This window comes from Crocodylus siamensis, chromosome 3 (assembly GCF_052110815.1).
Source record: "Crocodylus siamensis isolate JL-2025a chromosome 3, ASM5211081v1, whole genome shotgun sequence".
In the NCBI taxonomy this organism is placed as follows: Eukaryota; Metazoa; Chordata; order Crocodylia; family Crocodylidae; genus Crocodylus; species Crocodylus siamensis.
This window is the reverse complement of record NC_143397.1, coordinates 15,123,921-15,148,789: the sequence shown is the minus strand read 5'-3', so window position 1 is coordinate 15,148,789 and position 24,869 is coordinate 15,123,921. Positions and strand designations below refer to the sequence as shown.

The window sequence follows — 24,869 nt, the reverse complement described above, 5'->3', positions numbered from 1 at the left end:
ACCTAACAGCACCAGAAAGTAAATGTATGTGGCTAAATATTAGTTTCTGCAATATATGCATCCACAGTATAACCTTTCCCATACTGCTCTGCCAATAGCCCTTAATTCTGACCTAAGAGGGCCATCTTTAGAGATGAAAACATTTTTACCCCTTCAACACATAACTGGAAGGAGCTTCCTGAGCTACTACATGCGGACACAGGGAACCAGACTCATTTATTCAAGGAATCCCCAAAAATCACCACTTCAAAACTCCCACAGAAACTAAAACCATCAACACAGGTCAAGTTCAGTGAACACTGAATTTTAGGTAATACCTGTTGGGATGAGTCTTTTCAACTCTTAACTTAAAATAAGCTACTTTATTCATCAATTATCATTTCAGTCATTGTAAAAATAGGCAAGATTTAATGTCAGAGACATAGCACTGACAAATTCTGACATCCTCCATCACTCACCCAGCCCTAAAATACCCACTGCCCTATCTTTAGCATTTTAAAGAGAAAAAGTGGGAAGTTTGAGATTTAAGGAAAAGTATTACTGCCCTGTAAACAGAATACCTTAATTTTGTCCGATATTCTAGTGAACTGGGATCGTGGCAAGAATCTGCTACAGAGTTAAAATGTGTTTAGTCAGTAAAATGAGGCTCAGGTGGGACTTTATTATAGGAATAACAAAGCACCTTTTTACAAGAAATTCTAAAGTATGTTACAGAGTTCCAAAACAGCTGCATTACAAAACTGGCCGGTACTGCTCTCCAAGCTGCTAGACTGCATATCAGCAATCAGATCGGTATCAGTCAATAAGGCTGGTTAATAATCGGCCATCAGTACCGGCTAAAAAAATCTTTATTGGTGCACCCCTACTTAGAAACACCAACAAAACTGAAGAATAAGATTAAGCCAAAGTGTACAAGACTCAAGAAGCACCCTAGACCACAGAATGTCAGCATTCTTATACCTTACAAAATTCAGGTGCAGATTTTGGAGTTGGAGCGTATGATGGGAAAAAAGTCATGGACTCCAAGTTAAATCTCACGTTAGTACCTATGACAGTGAGGTTACCCTGTGACTGAAGCCATGCTTTGCTAAAATAAGAGCAAGTTTCCAAAGCAAGGCCTGCTTTAGGTAACATCAGATCATTGGACCTTTCAAATATTTAGTTTTCAGTATTCCCAAAAACAGCTGTTATCTTATCTTACTTGTGGAAGCCACAGGAACGTTGGGGAAATTAGTGGTGCTGGTAGCACTAGACTCAGAATGCGCTAACATAGCTGGGGTGCTGTACGTCTCTGTGGTTGCCCTGTTACTTGGTGGATGCTGAATGGTTTGGACTGAATGACCTTCTGCAGTAGATAATGATGGCTGCCCCTCAAAGTCATGAACATATTCGTCTTTCACCAGCATGCTTGATGGAGCTGTGAAGAAATGAAGGTTTAAATCCTTGAGTATAAGTTCACTTTTACTACCACAAGTAAAACTGAGCAGCACCACTTTCAAACAAATTACAACACTATTAAAGCTGCTTAAGTAACCAAGCACGGTCGACATGAACAGTACTGTATTTTGGGAAATGTCCTCAGATTACAAATACGCAAGTCATCCAGTATTGGATCAGTTTAAAAAGAGGAACTGAATGACCTGCACAGAATTAGGAGCTCTCTTGCTGTTCCTGAAGTACAAATTTACTCAAAAAGCTAGACTCATCCAGAAAGCATTTAGTTTTTTTTTCCAAGGAGGAAGATGGGGCAAAATGCAAACAGGCTAACTGCCGAGCACCCAATCTTATAATAAAATTATAATCTTACCACTGCAAGTACCTAAAACACAATATGCAAGGTGCAACTCTCTCATAATAACCTTAATCCACCACTACTGCATATTAACCATTCCTCAATTTTCACTGAGCTACTTTTGTGCAACTCCCATCGTAACCAACTGGAAACGTTCACCTTAAGGTAAAAATAGAGCCCACTGCATATTTAACAGTATGAACATCAATCTAGAACTGTTTTCATGTGCAATGTGGTGTGTTACTATTACTCTAAGAACTAACTTAGAAATTACTTATTGGGCATTAAATCATCATTAAATTGTTTTAAATTGGCTTCCTTAAGAAATGAAACACACACGACGTATACTAAATTATCTTAAGTTCTCTACTTTCATTTGTGTACTTATAGTGAAACAGCAGAACACCACCACACCTTTTAATTTCTGGACTATAAAATATAGTTCAGGCCTGGTACTGAACAGATTAACTCATTTTTCAAATGACCTCTTCTAATCCTGTTGCTTGGAAACAGGACTAGAGAGCAGGGCTGAATGGAAAGTTGGAGTTAAAGCTTGTGAAGGTTAGCAATTTGACTTCAAGTGATTCAGACCCAAAAGCTTCTAGATACTTAAGTTCCCCCTCCCCAGTGTCCAAATCTCCTACCACATTTGTTTCCTTTAGAAAAAAAGAAAAAAGGAAAGTCTAGTTTTGGTGCAGTGCATCTACTGGAGGGCTCTTCCCAAATCTATACAGCTGCCAAAGCGTACATAAACTATCTGGAAATTAACTGCAAATTTTAAATGCTTTTCTCCCACAATTTACCAATTTGCTTGTATTCCACCTGGCTGCCACATGCACACTGCAGAAAAACTGTCTGAATTATTTGTGCAGGTTATTTTTTCTTTTAAGTACTGGTTTAAAACAGGAGAATATTGTTTACTCTTATATTACAGTTAGCAACTTGAGCAACTGTTTTACAAACACCAGATTTGTGGCTAACAGTTTTCCATGCTTGGTCTTAACCCAAATGAGAGAGTTTTTGAAAACTTAAAAAGCGACTGAGAGGGCAACAAAAGATAAGGTGAAACCTTTGGGTTTTTGATGTACACATCGCATCTCCCATGCAGCACTTTTGACAGTTTCCCTAAACAGAGTAAACCAACAAATCTTACTTTAATCCACTGTAACATGTAACATGTAAGCCTGCACTTTTTAAATTTAAGTCCAGTTCACCTATTACATGGAAGCCTACACCAATTATAAGCAATTAACTACTTACCAGAACTCTGCAGTGTCAGTCCTGAGAGATCTTTTAAAAAGGAAAAAAAAAAAGGCTTAAAAAATGATAAATAAAAGAATCCTTAAATAGTGATAGTTTACCAAATGATAATGCAAATGCATTCAGAATCATTTCTATAAACTAAAACATTGCAGGCTATAACTTCCCATACTGTGCTTCACCACTCCTTGCAAACCATACAATCACTCCTATGTCTTCTAAAAGAAACTGCAAATTTTACTCTTATACCTTCTATTATCAAGTTAAACTTAAGTAACTATTTCCACTAGAGAAGGTACATGAAAAAGGGTAAAAAAAAATGCCAAAGCACACTATATCTTCAACATTAAAAACTCATGTATTCTTTCAGACCTGTATTTCCTAGAACAAAGTAAAATGTATTTTTACTTCACTTCCAGTGTTCCACTTTAATCAACAGCCTACTTACCGATGCCCGGGGACACCACACGCTCATAATGGTAAGGATTCACACAGACACTGTCACATTTTAAGTCAAAAGCATACTGACAATATTTAACATGCTTGAGTTCATTTTTGTGAAGATCAGGCCACCTCCAAAGACGAGCATAGATCACATGAGGGAACCCTTTACGACCAGCCACCTAGAAAAAGTTAAAGATACAAAACTCCACTGAGAAAGTAAAAGGAAGATTTTTCTCTCGTGAATGGGAAATAAAGTTGACCAAAACTGAGCAAATACCGGTCCCAGAAGAGACTTTCCCCTATCCTCAAAATTTAAGGGAAAAAAATTGTAGGAATATATTTCTTCTCCAAAAAATAAAATAAAAAAACAAATAAAAATAAAAATCTGCATCCAATAGAAATAAATATTCCAAAAAGAAACACCAATGGGAACTGAAATTAATGTTGTGATTATTCTCAGGATAAAATACAAGCTGCATAAGAAGACACTGGAAATAAGCTATCAGCCACAACAGAAGTGGTCTGATAAAACAGAAAAATTTAGATTTCCACATGCTTGTAAATAAAAAATTATGGGGAAAACCCTAGAATTTGATCCCCAGATTAAAAATTAATGGAAAACATCTTAGCAGATGTGAAAACTGCTCTTATATGCAACATGTGGCATGCAGCCAAGCCATTTACCATATGCTTGAGAAACTGAAGCCTTTGTACAAAATAAAATAGAAGCTACAGGGGCAAGCCATGTTCCATCCTCCCTCGCCCGAATACTGCGGGACCTGTGGCTTTGGGAAGGAGGAAGATGGCACATATCAACTCTGTGGAAATAATCTGCATCATCGTATGTGTGGGCTTTACCAGTAGGGAAATAAACACCAGCATGTTATACCAGGTGGACTCAGCAAAGATGAGCTTCACATTAGTATAGGAAAACCAACCCCAACACTATGCTAACAACAACGTGGTTTTTACTAGCACTACCTTATCAATGGTCAAAGAGGGATTCTACTTCTTCATGACCCTGTCAAAGCTAAGCAAGTAGGCCATAGTGCAGATGCAGCTTAAGCCTTTCTACAAAAGTAAGAAAAATACCTTACAAAGAAATATTCTAAGCCCACTAGCCTACGCCCCTAGCAGTATAAATTATCACACTACCACTAGATCTTTCCATTGCCCAAAACCTATCAATTCCTCAAGCAAAAATGGTTCATATTTACAGGAACTAATGGAGCAAGCCCCAGAGCTCCAAACTGCCTGCATATGGATTTACAGGTCAAACTTATGCTGAGGAGCCACTACTCCTACTCTTCAGTATACCCTAAACCCAGTTCCACCTGTTTGTACTCCCATTCTACAAGCATTAGGAGAGAAAAAACCATCAGGTTTTGCATTTGGACTAACCTGAAGCCTTCCATCCAATGTTCTCTGTATTGTAACACATTTACTAGGATGAGCTCCATTTGTAGTTATAGCTGTAATCAAAGAATCCAATTCATCTTTTTTCTCCTTTAGCTTTTTAACTAAACTTTCAATTGCTCGTTTTGCAAAAGTTTCACTCTCTCCACCTTGTCGATGGCACATCAAGCTGTGAACAATGCTCAGACAAGCATCATTACTTGTTGGTGTGTTAGTAATAGACATATTGTCCATGTGTCACAGCCTTTTCTTTCAGAACAATGTCTTGAATCTTTTTTCGAGTTACACTTTTCAGGCCAGCGAACAAAAGATGATCAAAGAAAGTGTCAGGTGTGTTGTGTCTTGGGCAAACCTAGGGGGAAAAATACACCTACTTTAGAACAGTTTAATAAGGCATGAAGAGATCATAGCTTGGACGTGAAACTTGTTTTTAATCAAAGTACAGGGGAAAATGATCTAAAGCACATCAAAACCAATTTGAGGCCCTCATTGTTCTAGCACTTATACCATGACATCATGTTTGATCTTTTTAGAGATGCTTTTATACAAAAAGTGTTTATAATTCTCAACAGGGAAGTGTCATATATACAAAAAAGATGTGGGTAGACAAATTACCTTGCATGAACAAGCTTTGATTTGAAAAAAAAAAAAAAAGTTCAGCAATATTGATTTGTAATACCTCATATAAGGAAATTCAAACCAATTGCAGATTAGGAAGATCAAAACCGCAACTAAAATCTATGATGTAACAACCAAATTTTATTCTTGTTCTGCATTTGTATTTAAGCTATTTTCCAAAAGACAGATTCGTGCTTGGCTAAAATATGAGCTTCACAGTAATTCTGATATTTCTTCACTGATAACAAGCAAGATACGTTATAACTTTACACATCTGAGCAATTATCTTATTTAACATACACTTTTTCAAATTCTTAATTTCCACATTTCTGTTGGGTTAGATAACCAATACATTTCTTGTTTATTAGATTATATTGACCTATATGTGTCAAGCTGCATTTGAATTGAAATTGAGATTCAATTCAATCAACTTGATTTTTTTTAGTTATTAGTCAAAACAGAACAAACTTGAATACACTGAATACAATAAGAAAAAGCTATAGTATATCTTGCCTTGAGCATTATTTTTAATAGAGAGTATTGTATTAAGTTAATGAACTAAACCAACTTTAATCACACGTCCTTCAAAATTTTAGAACCAGTGGATCTCATGCTTTTGCACTTCCATTTTATTTATCAGTTGAAAATAAGAAAACACGCTTTTCTACATTTTAGACTCAAATGGTTTCTCAACTTTGAACAAACAAGTCACAAAACCTAGTGAACTGAATAAACTGAAGTGAACACTTTCTGCACTTTCAAGAGAGACTACCACTATTAAGTAGTGGTATAACATATCAAAAAAACCTCTGTTCTGAGGTGTTTAGCTAATGATTTCCAATAATTTAGTGATCAGGTTTAAAACACACACACACACACACTTTGGGCATTTACACACGTACCTTTGTCCCTCGACGCACTGGAGCTCCGCCGCTTTGGAGCAGACTCAATTAATCGAGTCTGCTCCGCACGTGAGTTGACATGCACTGTGCTGCGCCACGTGCAGTTGTAGAAGTGGAGAAATGCACGTCAGCATGCAAAAAATGGAGGCAGCGCACTTTTGAACTAAAGCACTGCTGAGGTGTTTTAGTTCAAAAGCACACCCCCGCCATTTTCTGTGCACCGACTCACATTTCACCACTTATACAACTGTATGCGTTGCAGCGCTGGGTGCTTTTCAAAGCGCCCGGTGCTGTGGCGTTTACACACGTGAAAAAGCCCCTTGGCACCAAGCGCTTATTGTTTGATTGCTTGTATTAAATTTCAACTACTGATTCATAGCAAGTTTAGGTCTCAAAATATTTTGTTAGTTTCATATGTTTATTTTTAAAAGAAAAATTTAAACAAAAAAATCTGATTTCAGCTGTTCATTTGGAAAGAAGTGATTTTATGTATATACAAATAGCATGTTCTGATTACAGTGTTGAAATGCTGGAATTTAGGTTTTCATCTGTTACCAGATGTTGCTAAATTTTCACTAGAAAAATTAATTGTCCAAAACTGAGGAAATATTTTATAAATGGGAAGTTATTTTAGAAAGTTAACTCTATGTATACTTGTACTCTGTGGGTCAGGCCTTCTGGTCTTTTGGGAAGCACTGCACTAAGGCAGTGGTCCTCAGCCTTTTTAGACTCCAGGAACCCCTTGTTCGGCTATTACAGTCCTTGTTAGACTTAAGGCACACTTCCATAATTATTAGCTTTTAATTTTCACTCACACTTTTTTATTTTGGAAAGATAAAGTAATTTCTCTATTGCAAACAACTCTAAGATAACAACAAGTCAGCATATTTTTGACATTGCGGATTCCTATTTGAAATCCCTAGGTTTGTCTTGTGAATTATGTTTGCGCATTTAATGGTACAAATACTGAGTGACATCCTGTAGCACCTTTGAAAGAACCTCAAGGTACTCTAGATTACCACAGCTCCCTGGTTGAGACTCACTAGTGTAAAGCCATAAAAAAAAAGTTTCTGGCCTTTCTAGTTGTTTCAAAGAAAAAAAAATCACAATTAAAAACAAAATTTAGGCTCATTAAGTATGCAAATAAATTATTTTGGCATAGAGTGTTTGCACACAGCTTAGGTGATCTTACTTGTATATCCCTTGCAACATTACTAAGGTACTTCATTTTGCCATTTAATGACCATTCTGCTACATCTAACAAGTAAACCTGTCAAACACATACGGATACCAATCCTTTCCAAAATCCTACAAGTAACCATTACAAAAACAGGCATCCTAGAAACAGACAGCCAAGTAGCTATCGTGCAATTCGTGTTTGAGAAATCAAGCTTTTGCCATATTCACATATTGCACATCCCTTCCCCACAAAAACGAGCCATGAAAAAAAAAGCTTTTTAAAGCAAGGAAGCTAATTTCTGCACTGGAACCAAAGAGATGCTGGAATGGCTGCACAGGGCTGTGTTCCTTTGGCTTAATGAAGGAGGGTTGGAGTATGCTCAGTCCAAAGCTGCTGCCAATTCAGTAGCAGACACAGAATTAAGCTGCTAGATTTGGCCAAGAAGGAAGTGGAGAGCAAGTGATGCTATTTCATGCAGCAAAAAATTCAGTCACGTCACTGGAACTGTTTTTTTTCCTTCATTCTACCTTCACAGAACAGGGTGCATGTCTTATTTGGGGGGTTGTGGTATGAAAGAAAAAGTGGCACACACCCCACATTTGACAAAACTCAATGTCAGACTTCCAGGAAACAAAAAACAAATTTGCAAATAGACATCAGCAACTCCACTGTAAACTGGTAACTCACTACTATGTTCTAGCACCTAGAAGTCTGCATCCTAGGAAAGCCAGATTAATTCTCCGCTACTGCAACTACAAATGGCAACAGAGGTGACTCGGTTATTTACACCAGGGGATCAACTATACTCGGGAGCCAGGAGCAGCGGGGAGAGGAGGGACACAGGCACATGTGTGTCTTACACACGTGTGCCCCCTTACCGGACCCAGAGCACAGGCGAGAGCAGCAGCAGCAGCTGCAGCAGCAGCAGAGGCGAACGGAGCAGCAGCGGGGGCAGCAGCAGCTGATCCCCCTAAGGTAAGTGGGGCAGAGGGACTGATGCAGCTGAGCCAGATTCGGAGGGGAAGCCCCCCGGACCCCTCTTAGCTGAGCCACGCAAACAGGTGCGTTCTGTAAGAGCACCCTGGTGTTTGCATCGGCATTCACGCCGGAGGGCAAGCAGGAAGGGCCCAGAGGCAGACTCCTGCTAGCGCGGGGCAGAGGCACCGCACTCAGCTAGAAACAGGCAGCAACTCCTACGATCATGTCGACACGGAGTGCTGCCAGGGCCCCTGCCCAGGGGGTGCAGCCTTCCCGGGCCTTGTCTGAGGCCTCCACCCAGATGGAGCCCATTGGGGGGGGCTGGCACCCCCCAACCCCCTGGCCTGCAGGAGCTGCCCAGCAAGGCCTGGGGGGGCAGGGACTGGGGACCCCCACACCTGTTCTGCAGGCGCCCGCCTTAGGGCCCTGGAGGCACAGGTGAGGGAGCTCCAGGAGGTTAGCAGGCTGAGGGGAACCCAAGAGGCAGATATTTTCTTTCCCTGCAGGGTTGTACAACCAAAGAGGATGGACCTCAAGAAGTGCCCTCCACTGCTAAGTGGCAGACAGTCACCTCCTGTGCCAGGGCTGCTCGTAACACGGCAGCACCAGTTCCTCCAGTCCAGCTGGAGAACAGGTACGAGGCCTTGGCAGCCCTGGAAGAGAGGGAGGAGAGGACGAAACCGGGCAGGAGGCAACTCCACGCTCCCCATGTCCCGTGCAGGCTGAAGGAGATATACAGGCCAGGAGGAAAAAGTGTTGCGTGATCATCATTGGCGACTCCATCCTGAGAGGTACGGAGGGCCCCATCTGTCGCCAGGACCCCTCAGCATGCGAGGTTTACTGCCTACCTGGAGCAAGGATTCAGGACGTGAAAGGGATGCTCCAACCCATAATCCAGCCCACCGATTATTACCCCATGGTCCTAGTCCATGTGGGCACTAATGATGCGGCCAGGAGATGCCCTGACCACCTGATGGAGGACTACCACGCTCTGGGGCGCGTGCTGAAGGAGATGGGCGCACAGGTGGTTTTCTCTTCTATCCTGCCAGTGAGTGGACGACGCCGATGGCATGAAACATGCATCGCAGAGACCAACTGGCGGCTACAGGAATGGTGCTTTCAGGCGGGCTTTAGATGGGATGGGCTCCACCTTTCCCCTAAAGGTAAGCATGTGTTCTCTTCTAGGTTGGCAGACCTCCTCCGGCAGGCTTTAAACTAGGCTTATCAGGGGAAGGGGAAGTTGAGGGCGGAGGAAACATCGGACTGCCAGACCAAGCAACACCACTACAGCCCAGCCTAGACCAACGAGCGAAACGAATAAACAGGTAAGCAACAGGGGCCAGGGCAATGCTGGGACTAGGCGGTCAGTACACACATCCACAGGAGGCCTCAAATGCCTCTACACAAACGCTCATAGTATGGGAAACAAGCAGGAGGAACTCACCCTCCTGCTAGCTGACACCAGCCCAGACATAGTGGGAATAACTGAAACGTGGTGGGACTCAACGCATGACTGGGCGGTAAATGTGAAGGGCTATAGGCTTTACAGGAGGGACAGGACAGGAAGGAGATAGGGGGCATGGCACGCTATATTAAGGAGGAAAACACATCCTCGTCAATTAGCAAGGAGTCAGAGGAAGGGCACTCTGAAGTGCTCTGGGTTAGAGTACAAAGCAGTCGAGGAGAAAGGGACTTAACGGTGGGGGTCTACTACAGACCTTCCAACCAGGGGGAAGAGCTTGACCAGGAATTCTTAGGTCAGCTCACAGAGGTAGTGAAGTCTAAGGATGTGGTAGTCATGGGGGACCTGAACTTCCCCGACATCTCCTGGGAAGAGCAGTCAGCCGGGTCTGACCACTCACGTAGGTTCTTAGAGTGCAGGACCTCCATCTAACCCAGAAGATGCACAGCCCCACCAGGGGAGACGCCTTGTTGGTCATAGTGCTGGCCACGGGTGATGACCTGGTGAGGGGGCTGTGGGTGCTCGACCACCTGGGCGACAGCGATCATCGCCTGCTGGAATTCACCATCCAGCACAAGGTGGCAAAGGCCTACAGCAAGGCAGCAGCCCTAGATTTCAGGAGGGCAAACTTCAACGAGCTAAGGAGGATAGTCGGGGAAGCGCTGAGGTCCCAGAGGGGAGGGGAGCCAGGTGTCCAAGGAGAGTGGTCGCTCCTTAAGAAGATGATCTTCCAAGCCCAAAGGGAGGTAATCCCAACGAGGATCAAAGGGAGCAGGAGGGCACACAAGCCTCCATGGCTCACCAAAAGCATCCGGGAATGTCTCCTTGTTAAAAGGGAAGTGTACACCCAATGGAAAGAAGGGGACATCACCAGGGATGACTATACTGCAGTCACTCGGGTATGTAGGGGGGCAGTCAGGAAGGCCAAGGCAGAGATGGAATTAGGACTAGCTTCCCAGATTAAGGACAATAAGTCCTTCTTTAAATACATAGGGGGTAAAAAGAAGGTTCCAGGTAATGTGGGGCCCCTGCAGGACACATTGGGAAATTTGGTCATCACACCAGATGACAAAGCTAACATGTTTAACGATTTCTTTGCCTCCGTCTTCCTAAATAGGGACCAGAACAGCCACCTCCCTGCTGGGCCCCAGGGGAGGCACACCTGGGCCAAGGGTTAGTGAGGAACTAGTTAGGAAACTTCTGGAGGGACTGGATGTATTCAAGTCAGCCGATCCGGACGATCTCCACCCTAGAGTTCTAAAGGAATTGGCCGAGGTCATTCCAGGACCCCTGGCATGGCTTTACGAGCACTCGTGGTGCTCTGGTGTGGTGCCGGAGGACTGAAAGAGGGCCAACGTGGTTCCCATCTTCAAAAAGGGGAAGAAGGAGGACCCAGGAAACTATAGGCCAGTTAGTCTTATCTCGATCCTAGGCAAGCTGTTTGAGAAAATTATTCTGGCACACATCCACGAGGGGCCAGCAGGGGGCTGCATGCTTAGGGGCAACCAACACGGGTTCAGTGGCAGGTCCTGTCAGACAAACCTGGTGGCCTTTTACGATCAGATCACCAAATCATTAGATGCAGGGGTAGCAGTGGACAGTCTTCCTGGACTTCCGGAAGGCCTTTGACACTGTCTCTCACCCCGTTCTCATCAAGAAACTGGGGGACTGTGGTGTCGACACCCACACAGTCAAATGGGTCGCCAACTGGCTGGAGGGTCACACCCAGAGGGTGGTGGTGGATGGGTCCTTCTCAACCTGGAAGGACGTGGGCAGCGGGGTTCCACAGGGCTCAGTCCTCGGGCCCGCACTGTTCAACATCTTCATCAGTGACTTGGACGAGGGGGTAAAAAGCACCCTGTTCAAATTTGCTGATGACACTAAGATGTGGGGGGATGTGGGCACGCTACAAGGAAGCAACAGGCTACAATCACACCTAGACAGGTTACAAGGGTGGGCAGATGAGAATAGGATGGGATTCAACACAGACAAGTGCAAAGTAATGCACCTGGGGAGGAACAACCGGCAGTTCCCCTAGAGGTTGGGGAACTCCGCTCTTGTCAGCACAGAGGCAGAAGAGGATCTTCGAGTCTTCATTGATGCCAAGATGAACATGGGCCAGCAGTGTGGGGAGGCAGTCAAGAAGGCCAACCGTACCTTGTCATGCATCCACAGATGCATCTCGAGCAGGTCCAAAGAGGTGATCCTCCCCCTCTATGCGGCACTGGTCAGGCCGCAGTTGGAGCACTGCATCCAGTTCTGGGTGCCGCACTTCAAGAGGGATGTGGACAGCATGGAGAGGGTCCAGAGGAGAGCCACCCACATGATCAGGGGACAGCAGGGCAGGCCCCATGAGGAAAGGCTACGGGACCTGAACCTGTTCAGCCTCCACAAGAGAAGGCTGAGGGGGGATCTAGTGGCCTGTTATAAACTAGTCGGGGGGGGAATCAGTAGGCATTGGGGGAGTCCCTGTTCCCCCGAGCAGTGCCAGGAGTGACCAGGAATAACAGTCACAAGCTGGCAGAGGGTAGATTTAGGCTAGATATCAGGAGGTGCTACTTCACAGTCAGGGCGGCTAGGGTCTGGAACCAACTTCCAAGAGAACCCTGAGGGTTTTTAAGAGGAGGTTAGATGAACACCTTGCTGGGGTCGTCTGACCCCAGTACTCTTTCCTCCCATGGCAGGGGGTCGGACTAGATGATCTACTGAGGCCCCTTCCAACCCTAGAAACTATGAAACTATGGCAGGGTAAAATTAAATTTAAAAAAAAATAATAAAAAGTATCCAATTCAAATTTATACTCTAGTTCCTTACTGCTGCTATCTGACAGAAAGTTGCAAGTCCTTATTTTCCAGGAGCACATAAGACCCTGGAGCAAACTACATACCATCAAACACTTAGACAGCAGACCTGAATTTATGTTAACTACCATAATTACTTATATACAAGATGAAGTTTTTTCCCCCCATTTGGCATTGGGGCAGGGAAGCCCTTTGTTTTAGAACAGCATAGAAGGAAATCTCAGTAAATCCACTATCTATTATTAAACTGCTGCCAAAAGCAGCATGCGCTCAGCAATGGAAACCAAGTATGAAGTTGATTAAATGCAGCCAATATTAAGTATCACTAGGAAACACACAGCTCACACTAGGAAAACATGCTGATAGGAAACTACCACAAAGTTAGGTTAGTGCAGCCCATTAAGCACAGTCCCTCTCACTGCCAACTCTTTTTAAAGTCATGGTGAGCCACTATACCGCATACATTTTTACTTCCTCTTCACTCACACAGCTGAGCTGTGCCTTTCTTGAGGGGGTGGAAAGCTACCTAAAATACTGCACAGTGCTGAGCTATGGGGTCACAATGGCTTGAAATGCTGTTGTCTCTGCTGGGGCCCAGCCCAACGAACTCCGTAGTAAATTATGAGTCTTTTGGCTTTGGACTAATATCATGCATAGTTTGTACTACATATAAGTAGGTGCCAAAGCACTGGTCAAAAGTGTGTTTAGGGAGTACCTGTGTGAAGACTCACAGCAGTTTAAAAAAAGGTAACATGCATCAATTCTGAATGAACTAAGTACATGGGTATGATATGCAAATTACTTTAGCCACATTTCATTTTATGTTTATAGTTTTCAAATTTGCTCCTCACTTCTTTGTGCTCAGGGTCTGACAGTAAAGAAAAGGGGAAGTTAGGGGGAGACAGAGAGCAAAGGAGCTACCTGTCCCCTGAGTTTTATTTTCCCTACTGTAGCAGTGGGAAGGGGACAAATTCAAGACAAACCTTAAATAATTAGATTCTATACTGGGAAAATTGTAACAAATTCATAAGTTTTCCATATGCAGAATCTAATTATTGGGAGGTTCTCTTATAATCAGGGTCATCTTCTACTCATGTAAATATGGTACCATCGTACATGGTACAAAGGGAAAGTTAACAGTAATACATTTTCCTTTTGATTCTAGTACAAATATGCAAGCTATAGCCTTCCTGAAACTGCAAGTTTTCCTGTTCAATATTTATTCTCTCTCCAATTCCACCTTTAATTCAGTGCTATATAGCACGCCTGATACTAATATTAGAGCATGATAAATATCTCCTCTCCTTCTCAATGGTTCATCTTTTCCAAAAATGCTTGAGCTGAAATTTCTACAAGAAAAAGAACATTTTCCAAACAAATCTAAACAATGTTTTTCACTTTTTTGAATAAAGTATAAAAGACATATTTTAAAATCCTGGGGCTTTTTTTGCACTACAATAATGAGGAGTCACTTAAAGCTAAACCTAGCATGAAAGTTATTCTTCACTGCAATTAGTTTTGGCATAAACTGGACAAACTTGTCACTGTTCTGTATTACTTAACATTTGCTTTAAATACAGTCTTCCAAAAACATATATATAAAGCATATCTACCTAGAAAAATAAAACACTGAAAAAAATTAAGAGTGACTGAAGACCACACGCATGGGGTTGTGTCCTCTGGCCTGCAGGGCTTCCCACAGGTCCAGAAATCTGGCAGCAGGGAAGAAGTGGCAGGGTTGCCATGGTTTAATCCAGAGTTGTGGCAATTACCACTCTTACCACTCAGCCACCACTAAATTTCCAGACCTGTGGAGAGCCCCACAGGCTATCCAGCCCCGTGGGCTAATACTTGAGCACCACTCGATTAGTACATTAGGGGTCCAATACCTTTTAAAAGCACCAATGCTCATCTGTGCATTTCTCAGCTTTCATATTCAGCACGCATCTCAAATTTGCTTTCATTTAAAAGAACAATGGAAAATTTGACATTACATACTTAGAAATTAAGAACTCCAGGACACAGCTCCAAAGTATCCTTGAACATGTAACTACTTATACCCACCCATCCTCCCATGCAGATAATATACAGAGAAGTGGTTCTCAACCACACTGAACTCAAGAGGCCCGTCCATAAAATTGTGAATTGAGTGGCATCCAGTTTATATATTACAATGCTTACCTCCTAATGCAGGGGTGGTGTGGAAGCCATCCAGGCAGTGACTAGCCTGAGCCTGGCTTATTTGCTTATCTCCTCACATCTCAAGGCAGCCTTCAAAAGGATCAGGCAGCACCCTAGCTAGGAATCACAGAGCTGGATTTGAATATCTGCCCCATGCACAAAGCTTTAAAACCATCCTACATAACAGTCCAAGTCTTGGTATGTGGAACTGACTTTACGGCCCATGAGCATCCATACTTCCCTGAATAACTGAGGTTCATTGAGACTGCAGTAGAAACTGTTTACGGGCAGCCCATAAGAGAGGTAGGGATGGCCTTGCAGTGTGGCTAACACCTCCTGTTCTCTCCCCAGAAACGCAACCTCAGAACTGCTGAACCTGTAACTCTGAAGGAAAGAGCAAAGCAGAGAGTATAAGAATAAAAATGGGGACAAAATAAAGATTAGCGATGGAAATGGCTTGCACACTTTAGTTGACTTCTACATTACAAAACCAAATTAACAATCAATATAAGTTAATTAGTTAGCTAAATGAAAATTCATAAACAAGCCAACCCTAAAGAAAATGTTTAGTTCCACCCTTTAAAGATCTCTCTCCTACAGAATAATGAAGTTAGATTATTTATTCAGGTAATACGAGAAAAGAAAAGAACATCTAAAACCATGTTAGAAGTGTAAGCCAGTATAAAATTCTATGTTGCAGCCAGGTTAATGATACTCTAGGAAACTAAATATGCAAAAAACTATACATTTCAAGCCTAACATTACTGGTTTTGTTTAAAAAAGAAACAAGTGCTATTAACTAGCACTTTACAAAAGATATAAATCAAAAAAAGGAACTAAAAATAAGAGCTGACGCAGAGAAAGTTACATTTGAAAAAAAACAGACAAATTAAGACGCCTAGCACTTATTTACTAGACAACCAAATAGTTAAAACAGCTACCAAACAAAGTATACCTCAAAGAACAATTTCTAGCCAGCTCTTCAAACCCCTTCCTTAAAGATTCAACCTGAACCAAAAACTCACATTTTTCTCCATTCCAATGCAATGAAATTCCAAACAGGAGGCAGCTGTTTAAAATTAACAATGCAAAGCTAGTGCCAGCCACATGCTTCTTCATTTTCATGCCTATAGATACTTCTGAGGAACAAGGTTACCTGAACAATACAGACAGAATTTGCAAGCATTAGGTTCACCTACACTGATAAATAATATTGTACAACTAAGATGGTAATATTGCCTCTTGAAACCAACACTGAGCAGCTACGCTAGGAATCATGTTTCATTTGCATCCTCATGTCTGCACAAGGCCTGTCTAGGAAAATAATGTATGCAAAATACACCTTGGAAGTTTCTCATGGTTCCCAGAAGCTTTATGGTACATCCCCCAAAACAGCAGCTATTTCAGACGTGCCACCCCAAAAAATGAGCAGGTTGAATGTAAAAAGTTCTGCTCCAGGTACCAAACACTAGTCACCAGTCAAGTGAAGAGGCCCGGGGAATAATGCAGTTTGTGCAGGTGAAATACTGCTGGAGAGCAAAGTAGGAAAATCACGCTGGACAGAGCACCCAAAAGAGCAAATACTGTGCTATGAGACCATAGTAGGAAAACTGAAATTCCAGCTGGTTCCTCGGTATGCATCATCTGCACTAGCAATTTACCATTTACACACCTGCCTGGGTTGTGTACTTAGACTCACACAACCAGGAGTACAGAAGTGGTATGAGGCATGTCTTTCAAATGCCACAGCAAATAGGTGCACTAGCACATGCACCCAAGAGATGCAATCACTTATCTACACTAGAGAATTTGGGCATGCTAAGGCCTTAGAACTGCTGAGATGTTTCAATAAAGGATGCCCCTTGATTGCCCATAGCAAAAAAGATACAGAATGACACATCTTTGCCCCTTCGGCTTCTTTTAAATTTGAAAGTGAATGAAGAGAGCTGTCTAACTCAAGCTTCTCTGCTTTTTCTATTATTATATTAGAAAAATATAGACTTAATACTTCTATGCTTTTACTGCAGGAGTCCTTAGAATAGCAGCAAACCCTTAAGGTCAAGAGTGTTACTTTTTTGTTTTGTTTTTTACAAAAGAACTTCTCTCAAGCTTTTATCAATGAACTTGAGTTGGTGTTTTACACAAAAAGCTGAATAATCAGTGTCCAAAATAACTAAAAATTCTCCCTCTTTTAGTCTCTAGTGAGATTATAACTCCCTTCAGCCCTTGAGAAAAACATGAACTTCTCATTAAAAATTTTTTTAAAAAGCCCCCAAAACAAAAACATAAGCTTTTAAGGTGTTACAGAATTTGCAAGTCATCTTTCATGTTTATTTATTCAATAAATAAAATGAATAATGCATAAGTACTCGTACTACCTTGGTTTACAAATACCACACACAACTATTAGAAATTACACTGGATAATTCAGGCATGACAAATTATTCAGGCCCAAGAGGTGGAGCTGGACAGCTCCACAATGCCAGGAGTAGCACTGGCTGCCAGTGCCACCTGCAATAGCACAATCAATTAGAGGTGCACCTCTATACATGGTATATCGACCATGTATCGGATCGGCACCGATAAAAGGAAAATTAACATCATCAGCTATCGGGATTTTTTTGCCCGGGATAGCCGATAACATCACTGATAAATGCTACTTGCATACACGCAACTGCCATGCACACAGCCAAGAGTGCAGCCAGGCAGCTTGAAGAGCAGTGTCCTCCCGGTCAGTCTGCGGGGGAAAAGGGAGTAGTGGTTGGGGAGCAGATTGAGGCCACCCCAGTGAGGGATGGGGTGGGGCAGGGGTAGGCACTGCCCAGCTGGGGTGATGAATGGGACCCCAGAACTGGGAGCAGGACAGAGCCACAGGTGCATCCAGGAAAAGACTGGCAGTGTCCCTGGCCCTTAACCCGCAGCAGGCAGCCCACCTCCACCCCATGCATAAATCCAGAGGCGGGGCACATGCCCCTGTTGCCTTCCCCAGGAGTGTGTGCAGCAGCAGGGAGCCACCCACCCTCCCCACCCCCGTACCCTCTGGACGACCCGCCCATGGCTCCATACCACTCCCGGCCCTGGGATCCCATTCACTATCATGGCCAGGCAGCACCTGCCCCTGCCCCACACCCTCCCTCACCGTGTGGGCCTCTGTCTGCCCCTTCCACTGCACAGACCTACCAGCAGGACGCTGCTTGCCAAGCTGCCAGGTTCCATTCCTGTAAATCTGTTATCTGATTGGTATCAGCCAATACGGGTGGTTAATAATAGGCTACCAGTATCGACCAAAAATATCTTTATCAGTGCACCCCTACAATCAACTGCCACAGAGGTCACTGCGCTTCTTTCCTTCAGCCAGTCACCCTTGCTACCAAGAAAAAGGAAAGGAAAGCCAGAATGCTGACAGAGGAAATAGAAAATTTGTCCATAAGCCAATGGACACTTGTCCAGGTCATCATCAATCCAATAGATTGGACAGGCTGACTGATCCTGGGCCAGACATGCATATGTCACCCTATTGATTTATACTAGGGTTTAAGCCAGCCATGGCTGCTTATGGATCAATTCAATCAAGAAACAACTCAAAGCATAGATGTGACTAACACTGAGTAATTGCCAGAAGGTTCCCATTTTATAACTATCTGTAGTATCCACAATACACTGGGCACTTTCCACATACAACTGTATGACACCTACCCTAAAATATACAGTCTTTATAAACAAACAATCCAGCCAGAAAAAGTCTCGACTAAGAGGGAAACAATAGCAAAATAAAACAATGAAGATCATACTTGGCAATGTCTTAGTATGAATAATGTGTTATTTACAATACAGATATATATTGACAGTGAAATTACCCTAAAATTACTACAACCTTGTCACTATCAGACTATTAACTCTCTAAAGTTATCAGAGCAGAAGCAAGTCTTTAGGAGATATCTGAACATAGAAAGGCAGGTGGCCTTGCAGATTAGTTCAGGAAGGACATTTTATGTAGGGGGAGGTATTGAAATCCAGGGATGTTTGTCTCTTCCACAAGCATGAGAATGTCCTTGTCGGTGGATTGGGAAAACAGACATGAACAGAGTCAAAATTGGGTAGGAACGGAGAGATGTTTTACAAAACACTTGTACAATAAGCCAACAATGTACAAAGTATACATTTGACTGAAACTAGAAAGACTTCATACATTTTCAATGCCACCTGAAGCATAGAGTTTTAACATTTGTTTGTGTCAAATTAAAGGGCTTAAATGGCAGAAAGATAAGAGTTACACTTTCCCCCACCATACACACACTGGCTCAAATGGAAGATGTCACGTTCATTTTTTTTTTACACTCAATTTCAGAACATTTCAGTGAATATGTTCACTATACATATTCCATGTACATATTCAACTTTTAAACAGTAACTAGAGTGTATGTGATAACTACTGAAGGTTTAACCCTGAAAACTTTACAACTATAAAAACTGCTACAACATTACATGAGTTCAAGGAGGAATGTGAAGATGATGATTTCAGCTTACCACCAGTACCTTTCAGTCAAATGCATGATGCTTGGAGGTACCATATTTTTTCACATACCACTCCCAAATAAGGCAAGAGGGGTTGGGAATCTGACTCAGCCAGTTGTGCTGCACCAGCTGAGGGCCTGATCCTACTGATACCGAACTGCCAGGACCATCGTCAACTATGGTGGATAGCTAACAGCATTTTAAAAAAAAATTAGCCGTGGGCTCATCCAGCTTGAAAAGAAAGACAAGGAAGTTTGGAGCTGAGCTAGCAGCACCCAAGTCAGCTGAAGTCCTGTTGAAGCCAAATTGCCTGCCTCTGCTCCAGCCAGGTGGGCCCTCAGCTGACTGGCAAGTCCCACTGGCTGCCCTCCTGGCTCAAAGAGGGACCAGATATTTCGGCTCCACAGAATCCGGTCCTCTACTTCCTGCATTTCCTCATTTAAGACACACAACCCAATTTCCAGCACCTAATTTTCTGGGAAAAGGTGAACACAACTCACAAATACAATATTCACCAGGAACAGTGTATTGGTTCTACTTAGCTTAGAGCACTGAAGGTAATCATTTGGCCATCATCCATTTGAAATCTGTTACAGAGTAAGTCAGATCAAGACAAACAAACCTGCGGGTCCAAAGTTGTGCACAACATACTTCCCCACTGCTGTACAAATTGTGACTGAAGTGTTTCTTATGCCTTTGGAGTAGAAGATTTCTTACTGTTGAAGCTTTACAAAACCTATGTTTTTTTTTTAAAATGTGATGGGTTGGGGCTCCACCAGGCCCCTGTCAAGGGCATACGTAGTCTAAGAAAGAAAATCTAGAATGCACTAGATTTACCAAGTGAAAGTAGCCACCATTGCCATAGTTTGAATAATGAAAAAAAAATTGATTCATTAGACAAGTTACCCCGTTACTTGACTGGGAAGGCTCAATCAGGAATGATCCTTCTTTGAGCAGGGAGCTAGATCAGTTTACCTCCGAGCTCCCTTCCTATAAGCCCTACCTTCCTATGGTACTGCAGAAATGTGACAAACTGCTAGATACCTTTAAACAGCAAAAACAAGAAGCAGGTAAAGAAGTGACCAACTGCATTTACAACCACACTTAAACTATTAAGCAAGCATACATCAATGTTTGACAAAATTTTTAACAACCCAGGCAGCTGACTTTAAGGGATATATCACCACTGTCTAATTGTGCTTGGTACAACTTGAGTTTTCACTAGCAAACTTAAAAAAACAGAGGCTCACAAACATGCAACAAAACATTTCACAAATTGATGCAGGTATGAGCAATCTGTCGAGTTTTCCAGCCACAAACTTTCTTTTTTTCACCTGAAGAGGGAATAAGAACCACACATACAGGCACAATCAGCACTAAATACCAAAAATGAAGAGTACTAATGCAGGATCTAACATGGATCTGTACAACAAGAACTAAAGGCAAACTAGCCATAACATTCTTTAAACATTAGCACTTTTCTTGAATTTGAATAAAGTTACATAGTCTCAGTTCTGAAACTGGGACAGAGCAAAAGTCATACTACAACAAAGAAAACTAATAAGTCACACTGAAAGAATAATTTCAGCACACTAATTTTTGGCATGCTAATACAAAATCAATAAGAGCAGTTTAGAAAAGCGTCCCGGGCAATATCAACTATCCCGGGCAAAAAAAAGCAGCAGCAATAATTAAGCTTATTTGAATTGGGACTAAAACTATATTTCACAAATGGCAAAGACCACTTTGCCTTGTGAAACGAAGAACTCTTAAGATTTAGCTGCCTACGGTGAAGTATTCAACTGTTTTTCCTCAGCTTCCACCTGTGCACTCCTACTATTTTCAACAGCATTTTCAAGTGCAGATAGGCCGTGTAAATTCAACAAAACAAATATTTCTATTGAACAAGTGCAAGGATTGTGGTAGCATTTTTTTTATACATATATATATACACACACACACACACACACCCCTTACTTTGTCACTGAAGCAATTACACTAAATCAGAAGATATCAAATGAAGAGAGCTGATGGATAAGGTCCCAGGTTCAGTTAGCCATTTTTTAGCCTGTGCTGGCTCAAAAAAAATAAGGGTTTTTTTTCCTTTTTGTTTTACCAAATCCATTTACACCACATTTTACTGAGACGGAGGATGACCAGCACTTAGAGGAAGGAGCTGCCTATGCTCTTGGTTCACCATTCAATTATGACTCCACATTAAGGATCCTGATCTAAATATTGTGGCCTTAACAGGGACCCAAAAGGTTCCCCCCCCTCCCCCGTGACCCACTGTGATGCCCCTTCAGGACAGACATTTACACCAACAAACATCAAACAAAAGCGGCAAGGGCCAAAACAGTTTCACAGAGAGCCCCTGACCCTCTGGACTTTCACTAGACTGCTTCAAAACACATGACAAGATCCAACTTTCGGGGGGAAAAAACCTTCAAGTTCAGCAGCAAAAAATCTCAGGAACCGAGGAAATAACTACAGCTAAACCAAGTCACTAAAGGAACAGTAAAAAATTTTTAAAAAAACCAACACTGTGCCCAGCCTGGATACGTCTGCACCGGTTGCATTAGCTCACATCTGCTCCTGATTGAAATCTGCAAAGGGAGAACTGTGCCGTGTTCACAATTAAAAAAAAAAAAAAAGAAGAAAAGAAAAGAAAGAAAGCAAGGAAAAAAAAAACCAAAAAACTTTCCCCTCCGGGCTGAGACCAAGCATGGAAACATCCCAGCCCTGACTCCGGGATGCAGCGGGTGGGAAAGGCCCCGCAGCGCCCACAGGGCGTCAGACTGGGGCTCTCTGCCCAAAAACATCCTCTTCGCCCCCTCCCGCCCCACCAAAAAAAAAATCCCCCCCCAATGGTCTTGTTTCCCTCACAAGGGCAAAGAAGGGGAGAACCCCCCCCAAAAAAGGGAAATGACTCCTTCATGACGTCACGAATCACTTCGCCGTGACGTCAGAGGGTCCGTTAGTGCGGATGGGGGGGCGGGGGGTTACCTGGGCCTCGAGACCCCCACTCCCCGCCCGCCCGCCCGGCGCCGCCTCCCCCGCGGCAGGGCCCGGCCCAGGCTCAGGGCGGGCGGGCGCGCCAGGCCGCGGGGAGGGGGGAGGGAGGATCCGCCGCCGCCGCCGCCGCGGGTTGTTGTTGTTGCTGCTGCCACCGCTCCACCGCCGACACGTCCAGCGCCGCCGCTCCGCGCATGCGCGACATCCGGGTCCTTCGCACGGCCGCCGGCCCCCCCCCGGTGGTGCGGACTGCGCTTGCGCAGGGGCGAGGCGTCTCCGTGGTTGTGAGTCGCTGGAGTGGTTGGTTGGTTGGGTTTTTTTTCCGTTTTGGAAGGGCGGCGTTTTATGTTTCAGGGTGCGGGGCCCTCCCTAGCGCAGTGTTCTTTGCCTGCTTGGTTAGAGGGAAGGGTAGGCAAGGGCAGGGAGAGGTAGGGAGCCTTGATGCTTTGTGGGGGCTGCAGAAAGTTTGTCCGTATGCTTTGGGGGTGTTGTGAAAAGTTTGTCACGAGGCCCACCAAGCAAGGTTGCCAGCCCTCCAGGATTGCCCTGGAGTCCCCAGGAATTAGAAAGAAATCTCCAGGAGACTGCTGATAAAAGCTAGGGTATTCATTAAAACAAATATTAAATGTTTAATCTGATGTATATAGTAGCCCAGTAGGCTTTTTAAATGTAATAGTAATGTTGCATTTGCCTTCCTGATGTGAAGTCATTACTGTCATCATTGCATAATGTGATGAAACCTCCCAGAATAGATTCAAAGAGCGCTGGTAACCCTACCACCGAGTTTATATTGGCATGCCTCAGGTGGGGAGACTGCAGGAAAGGTGGCAATTGATTCCTTGGGACAAATAATAATGAAAGTGGGGCAGGATGCTGCAGAAAGGGAGGACTCCTGGGTTTATTACACCCCCTGGGTGAGAAGCCAAGCCCACAGACAGGTGCACAGAGGCAGGGCCAGCTGCATCCCACAAGGCGGGCAAAGGCCAGCAGAGAGTTCCCCATGGTGCCCAGTGGCTGGGTCTCGTTCATGCCCCGCTGTGTGGCCAGGCCTCAGCAGCAAGAGTCACAACACCAGGCAATTTCTGGAGATTGGAAAGCCCCAGTGTCTCCTGCAGCTTTGCACCCTGGTGCCCCTTCCTCTCCCCAGTGCCCCCACCCACAGCCTGATGTTGCTTTTCCCCTGGGCCCAACCAACCTCCATCAAACGGTTTTTCAGTCAAGAAGAAGAGTACATCCCAAGTACAAACATCTCTAGGGAATGGTGGGAGTCAGACAAAACCCCTATCTATCTCTGACTTTGCATTGCAGCAGAGTAGCGCTATTATTCTGCATTTCCCCTCAAGCCCCATTAAAGCAGCTGGGGCCTTTCTGACCAGGAGATGTAGGGGCAGGTTACGTGACTAGGACCGAGTGCATGGCTCTCTGCCTGCTAGATAAACTGGAGAGACACGGATTAGGGAAACCCCAGCATAAGTCTTGCCATATAAGACAGGAAGAGCTAGTATGCAGGAAAGGGCATCCTCTGCCAGGCAAGCTGGTGGAAGCTCAGGCTCCCAGGAATTGGTGTGTCCCTTTCCTTCCGAGCTGGCTCTAGGTGGGTTGAAGTTGGTGTGAAGAAAGGGATATGAAGAAACAGATAGCTGAGACTTCATTTTTCCACCTCAGCTATTGAGTTTGCACACATGTATGCACCCTACCAGTTAGATTTAAGACAGAAATAGCAGTGGCTGGAGCAATGGATAATAGGAGCTGTCCTTGGCAATGATTTTGCTTTTTCCTCACAAATTGTTTTTCTCTTGGGCCCCGGGTGTCTACTGCCATGCTGCAGGAGACTGATGCTGCCTGGGGTTATCAGTGCATTTGCTTAGTAATCTTAGCTCAAGAGCACATCCTCTGTCCTCTCTGCAGAGCCCTGGGTTGGACCAAGGCAGTCTTCTGCTCCACCTCTCCACACCAAGCCACGTAAGGCCTTGCTTTGAACCTTGATTTTAAGATACAAGGTGCTCAACTAACACAGTTCCTAAAAAAACATGACCATGATGATAAGGTCCAAAATGAGTTTCCTATACTGAGTATTATTTTAATGATGCTGAAGTTCACAAAAAATAGTGTTAGCCACCATTCACTGAAACAAATCCCTCCTTTTCCATCTGGACCATCTTAAATTAGACATTTTAAATTTCTTCTAGCAAAGAAACTCTCACTTTTAGGGTTGATTCTGAAACATTTAAGGTTTGCCAAGATGAGGAACTTGGTCAGGATATTTCCTAAGAGCTCACTATGTCCACTAATTACACCAGGATAA

General features: G+C 43.5%; 1 protein-coding gene across 3 annotated transcripts in view; it reads right to left on the bottom strand.

The window, feature by feature from the left end:
- The window catches only part of SMAD4 (SMAD family member 4), a 39,249-nt gene extending 16,485 nt beyond the window's left edge, over positions 1-22,764 (bottom strand). Inside the window, exons 1-6 of one of the 3 annotated variants that reach the window (XM_090037798.1) lie at positions 22,556-22,764; positions 15,035-15,418; positions 4,898-5,264; positions 3,501-3,675; positions 3,053-3,082; positions 1,202-1,417 (exon numbers count right to left, since the gene is read on the bottom strand). In XM_090037798.1, coding sequence (XP_089893924.1) covers positions 1,202-1,417; positions 3,053-3,082; positions 3,501-3,675; positions 4,898-5,146 — 670 coding nt within the window. In that variant the 5' untranslated portion in view covers positions 5,147-5,264; positions 15,035-15,418; positions 22,556-22,764. The remainder of the gene's footprint in view (positions 1-1,201; positions 1,418-3,052; positions 3,083-3,500; positions 3,676-4,897; positions 5,265-15,034; positions 15,419-22,555) is intronic. The other 2 variants (XM_090037797.1, XM_090037799.1) reach the window with 2 other exon arrangements.
- Between the last annotated feature and the right edge of the window lie 2,105 nt (positions 22,765-24,869).